Here is a 6,009-nt window from a genome sequence, read left to right on the forward strand (position 1 = left end):
CCCACATCTGCGTCGGTACGGCCGTCGGCGCCGACGCCGCCTGGAACGCCCCGAGTCTGGGCGCTGAGCCTAGCTCGGCTCGGTCCTCGGGGCGGCGCGCTGTGCCCTCTGACAGGGTGCGCCGGAGCGGGACTGACCCCGACCGCACCCGCCTGGTCTGCGGCGATGACCCGCGGCGAGGCGGCCGGAGATGGCGGCTTCGTGCGACGGCGTGTGAACGTGGGGCGCAACGCAGGGCCACCTGATAAACGTGAACACTTTCGTTCGAGCTTATTCAGTCGGTCAGCGCTGCAACGGGGTTTGGATTGGAACTAGCGTCTCCGGCAACCGGGCAGGCAGTGATGGACGCCCTGTAACCCCTGGCCCTGGCTGGCAGGACTCGGCCAAGGTTGACCTGTACTGCAAGATCTGCGACCTGAGCTTCACGTCCGTACAGCACGCGTCGCAACACTACGCCGGCAGGAACCACGTGCGCAAGCTGGAGGGCAAGCCGCCGCTGCGCACAGGATACTACAACAGCCGCCTGGGTCGCTGGCAGCGCCTGTGAGTCGGCTGGGCCGGCCGCCGTGCCGCTCGCGTCTGAGGGGTCAGAGTGGGCCTGTCGCCAGTGTGTGTCTGTGACCGGACCGCCGACGGACACACGCTATGGTCGGACGTGTCCGCAGTCCGCCCGTCTGCCGTCCGAGTTTCTCGGTCGACGCAGTTTTCGAGTGAGTGGTTGGAGGTGCACAGTAGTAGTAGTGGTGGTGGTTAGAACGTCGTTCGCGAGCGTGTCTGGTATCCGCGTTTGCTGTTCGTTTTTCCTCCACCAGTGTGTCTGTATCATGCATAGATCATAAAATCTGTATTTGGTGAAAAGTGAGTATGCTGTCAGGTCGTGTCTGCTGTCCAGCTGCGTCCAGTGTTGACATGCGTCCGGGTTGTGTGTGCGTCTGTGGCCGTCGGTGGCCCTGTGTGACTGAGGGGGGAGAGACCCGTTGGCGCGGTTGCGGCGCTGACCCGGCGCCGTGCCCCAGGCCGGTGGAGGAGCAGCAGAGCCGGCCGTACCCGCCGAGGCCGACCACCGCGCTCCGGCCGGCCGACGGCCCAGTCAAGTCGAGCCTGGCCGCGGCGCTCGCGGATCCGTCCGTCGTCACCGTACAGGTACCGGCCGCCGGCGCTCCGGGTCTGACCGGGCTCCAGCTAACGGTCCCGCTGATGTACAGGTACCGACCGCGGGCGTTCCGGGTCTGACCGGGCTCCAGCTAACGGTCCCGCTGACATACAGGTACCGGCCGCCGGCGCTCCGGGTCTGACCGGGCTCCAGCTAACGGTCCCGCTGACGTACAGGTACCGGCCGCCGGCGCTCCGGGTCTGACCGGGCTCCAGCTAACGGTCCCGCTGATGTACAGGTACCGACCGCGGGCGTTCCGGGTCTGACCGGGCTCCAGCTAACGGTCCCGCTGGCGTACAGGCACCGGCCGCCGGCGCTCCGGGACTGACCGGGCTCCAGCTAACGGTCCCGCTGATGTACAGGTACCGGCCGCCGGCGCTCCGGGTCTGACCGGGCTCCAGCTAACGGTCCCGCTGACGTACAGGTACCGGCCGTCGGCGCTCCGGGACTGACCGGGCTCCAGCTAACGCCCGCCCGAGATGCGCAGGTACCGGCCGCCGGCGCTCCGGGACTGACCCGACTCCAGCTAACGCCTGCCCGACGCCGCTGGGGGCGTGCACATGCTGGTGCCCCGCCTGGTGGTGTCGTCGAAGACCTGGCGCGCGTGTTTGCAGGCTGATGACCGGAAGCCGGGCAGTGGCGCAAGTCGGTGTTCGTGCGTGCGTGTCGCAGATGGGGTCGGCCGTCCGGGACCGGCGCTGGTGTCCGCCCTCCACCGATCTGGGCAGACTGACAGGGTGCGCCCGGGCTGGTGCAGCCGTTCATCCCGCCTCGCGGGTGTGTATGGACGTATCGCACGCCAGCGTGCCCGTCGCCTCTGCGCCGTTATACCATGCTCAGAGCACGTGACATGTCCCCGTTGAGCGTGCGGCGGCGGTCGTGGCCTGTGACCCGGAGATGGCTGACGTCCCGCCCCCCGTCACTGGCCGCCAGGTGGCGCCCGGTAACCTGGTGAACGCCGGGGGCAGACCGACCGTCGCAGCCGCCGCCGCCACCGCCTCCGGAGCCTCCGGTGCAGCGCCGAGCAAGTACGGTAGCGAGGCCGCGGCACGGAGCGGGTCGGCGCGGCGCACTGCTGTGGCTCATATCTGGTCTCCAGTCAGCTGTGTTTCGTGGGGTTGTGGGTCTGACTAACCTGTAGGTATTGGTCAGGCTGTGTGTCACGGGCCACGGCCAGGGTCCGACTGTGACCCGTGGGTCTGGGTCAGGTTGTGTCTCACAGGTCATGGTCGGGGTCTGACTGTGACCCGTGGGTCTGGGTCAGGTTGTGTCTCACAGGTCATGGCCGGGTCTGACTGCGACCCGTGGGTCTGAGTCAGCCTGTGTCTCACAGGCCATGGTCAGGGTTTGACTGCATCCCGTGGGTCTGGGTCAGGCTGTGTCTGACTTTTTGTCGTGGGTCTGGGGCCAGGTCAGGCTGTGTCTGACTTTGTGTCGTGGGTCTGGGGCCAGGTTGTATTTCATGGATCAGTTAGTGCCTCTAGGCCGACCCCCTGTCGTCGTTAAGATCTCCCTCCTCGTTCCCGCTCCAGCTGTGACCGCTCCCTGAACTCGGCGTCTGTCTGCCCACCACTGGGCCCCCACCATCGCCCCCCCCCCCCCCCCTGCAGCACGGGATCGGAGCTCCGTGGCCCCGACCTCGGGCACCAGAGGTCGGGGCCTCTGGCTGTTCGCCTGCTGTTGCGCAATGACACGAGGGCTTAAAAACGCTCTGTTACCGACTGTTATGGCAATAGTTTGGTCCGTTGAAATCCAATGGTTTTACATTGCCCTGGCGGCGAGGCGGCGAAGACGTGCTGTACAGCTAACTCTGCCTGTCGGCTGGTGGGTGCCCAGGTTCTTCTGCCACATCTGTAACGTGTCGGCCACGTGCCAGCTCCAGCTGGACACCCACATCAACGGCAGCAAGCACAAGCTGCAGGCCAGGAAGCTGGGCCTGCCGCTGCCGGAGCCGCCTCCAGTCGGTGAGTGGCGTGGCCACACCGAGGCGGCGGGCTGGGCCAGACCGCGGGTCCCGTGTCCTGGCGCTGCCGGCCGTCCTGTGCTCGGTGAAACGGGATTTGTCTGCCGACGGTCCACGCTGTCTGCTACAAATGCGGGGCTGGACCGATGTCAGCGTGGGTTCTCCTTGATGCCGGAGGTGGACTTGAACAGGAGTCTTGTAGAGTGGACTTGATGAAGCTCGCATGTCACGTGATCCTTTGGTGCAACGCCGCCTGGTGTGTATTTGGTAAAGCTCGATTACTGCAATGCCACGACCCTAAGCCAGTGTCACTGCTGCACCTGGAGCCGGACGCAGTGTGTGCGCGCGGACGGTCAGTGGGGCGTGGCGCCGCTGCCGAGTGAGCCGCGCTGTGAGGCTGACTCCCGGCGGCGCCCGGTCCCGCCAGAGCCAACTGCGGCCGGGGAGCAGGCGGCGCAGGACGAGACGACGTCCGCCACCGAGCCGCCGGCCAAACGCCCCCACAAGGACTTCTCCATCTACAAGACGCCCTCCGGTCAGCGAGCGGAAGGGGGAGAAGGAGAGAGAGGGGGAGGGGGCGATGGTCGCATGCCGTTACTGACCACCGCACAGACAGTGTTCACCATGTCCTTGTCCATTTGCCTTGTTTGGCTCGCACGCGGTCTGATAACCTTTCCTGAACAAAACTTCCACCTGAACATTTCCGAATGTGTACGCATCGTGAGAGGTGCAGTGTCATCCGCAGGACTGTGTTCGTGCTCTGGCCCATAAAAACAATACAGTCATAAGCCTAAACCGTCACAATGGTCTACCCATTTTTTTTCTAACGGCTGCTCGGGGATGGTATGTGGCACGGAATAGTCCATGTACTTGGCTGATGACATTCATATGTACGTGTCTTCAGTATTTGTGCCCCGCTGACGCCGTTCCTCGGTCACCTCAGGGAAATTCTACTGCCTGCCCTGCAATCTGACCATGAACTCGGAGACCCAGTTCGCGCAGCACTTCGAGAGCAAAAAGCATAAGTCCGAGGTGGCTAAGCAGCGCAGCACCGTCCGCTCCGCCTACTAACGGGCCGCGCCGCCGCCAGGGTGAGTGAGGGGCCGCGGAGAGGGGGGGGGGGGCCGCCTGGGGATCCGAGGGAGCACGTGGAAGGAGGGGTCACCCCGGGGGATTCGAGGGAGCACGTGGAAGGAGGGGTCACCCCTGGGGATTCGAGGGAGCACGTGGAAGGAGGGGTCACCCCTGGGGATCCGAGGGAGCACGTGGAAGGAGGGATCACCCCTGGGGATTCGATGGAGCACGTGGAAGGAGGGGTCACCCCTGGGGATCCGAGGGAGCACGTGGAAGGGGGGTCACCCTTGGGGATTCGAGGGAGCACGTGGAAGGAGGGTCACCCTGGGGATCCGAGGGAGCACGTGGAAGGAGGGGTCACCCCTGGGGATCCGAGGGAGCACGTGGAAGGAGGGGTCACCCCTGGGGATCCGAGGGAGCACGTGGAAGGAGGGGTCACCCTTGGGGATCCGAGGGAGCACGTGGAAGGAGGGATCACCCCTGGGGATCCGAGGGAGCACGTGGAAGGAGGGGTCACCCCTGGGATTCGAGGCACGTGGAAGGGGGTCACCCTTGGGGATTCGAGGGAGCACGTGGAAGGAGGGGTCACCCCTGGGGATTCGAGGGAGCACGTGGAAGGGGGGTCACCCTTGGGGATCCGAGGGAGCACGTGGAAGGAGGGGTCACCCCTGGGGATTCGAGGGAGCACGTGGAAGGGGGGTCACCCTTGGGGATTCGAGGGAGCACGTGGAAGGCGGGAGCAGTTTGGGCTCGGAGCAGCCGCTTGTGTCGCTCGGGTGTTTCGAGCTGAGAATGTTCTGATCGCCATTTCGATGTTGGGGTAGCTTCCTGCTCTGCTTGCGTCAGTGTTCGCCTCTGCCTCAGCGCGGCCCGTTGTTGGCCATGCTTTTGGCCGAATGGAGACGCTTGTCCCAGCGTTTGGCTGTGGGGAAGAGATGTGAGCCCACGTCACCCACGTCACCAGAAGTCATTGTCGTTTTCGGGTCAAACGAAGCGCAAAGCAGACTTTCAGTTTGGTATTCACTCGTTCAAAGGCTGTCAGTGGGTCAGAAATGTTGGCGGAAAATGTTCAGCGGTGTGCCTACGTCCGGGTCAATGACTTCAATCATGTGCACTTGGTGCCTCTCGGAAAAATCCCGTGAGTACGTCTGCATCATATGACGGGGGATCAGAGCGTCCGTTCTTTGTTGCAGCGGTCTCGGCCTAATCAAGACTGGTGCTTGTCGCCTCTCGACGAGGCCGTTCCAACCCACGCCCGCCGCGGGCCTGAGCGCTCCGCGCAGGGGCGGCGGTGTTGGAGCGGCGAGGGCCACGCAGTGTGTGCCGACTCGCCGCGGGCCAATCAGGGTGGTGGCATTGCGCGCGAGCGACGGATTGACCAATCGGAGATCAAGGCCCAGTTGGCGATCCAGTCGGAGTGGTGAAAAACGGCGTTCCGACCATCACACGCTGCCAGATGAGGCCCGGCAGTATTGCTCAGCTGGTGCGTAGTCTGCCGTCTACGCACGCAGGACTTGCAGGGCTGTCGCGTTGAAATGAATCAAAAGATAATTCGTGCACGTGTCGGTGAGGCCTCCCGGCGTCAGGACGTGGCGGCCGAGACGTGATATGTGCAGCTTTTAATGAGTAGCGAGCAGTTCCTATCTGGTCAAGATACACGCGCTTCTGTTGCTGTGTCGCTGATGTTTTCAGGGCAAGGTGTGGATGTCTTTCTTCGTCAGGGTTCGGGACCGACTTTGAGCTTATGGCAATTTGTTAGGCTGTTACTCGTTCATTTCTGCATGTTTCTGCTGATGTTGGTGATATTGGTGAGCAGATG

At 63.9% G+C, this 6,009-nt stretch overlaps 1 protein-coding gene across 1 annotated transcript; it reads left to right on the forward strand.

Moving 5' to 3' along the window:
• Positions 1-376: 376 nt before the first annotated feature.
• LOC119097126 (zinc finger matrin-type protein 3) lies at positions 377-5,607 on the forward strand (the record flags this gene model as incomplete). The annotated part of the gene is given in 7 exon segments (XM_037220176.1): positions 377-543; positions 1,017-1,143; positions 2,087-2,181; positions 2,990-3,117; positions 3,544-3,651; positions 4,060-4,207; positions 5,384-5,607. Coding segments are annotated over 6 exon segments (753 nt in total), but the record flags the coding sequence as incomplete, so codon positions are not given.
• Between the last annotated feature and the right edge of the window lie 402 nt (positions 5,608-6,009).

This window comes from Pollicipes pollicipes, unplaced genomic scaffold, assembly GCF_011947565.3.
Source record: "Pollicipes pollicipes isolate AB1234 unplaced genomic scaffold, Ppol_2.1 Scaffold_4295;HRSCAF=5057_pilon_pilon_pilon, whole genome shotgun sequence".
NCBI classification, from domain to species: domain Eukaryota; kingdom Metazoa; phylum Arthropoda; class Thecostraca; order Pollicipedomorpha; family Pollicipedidae; genus Pollicipes; species Pollicipes pollicipes.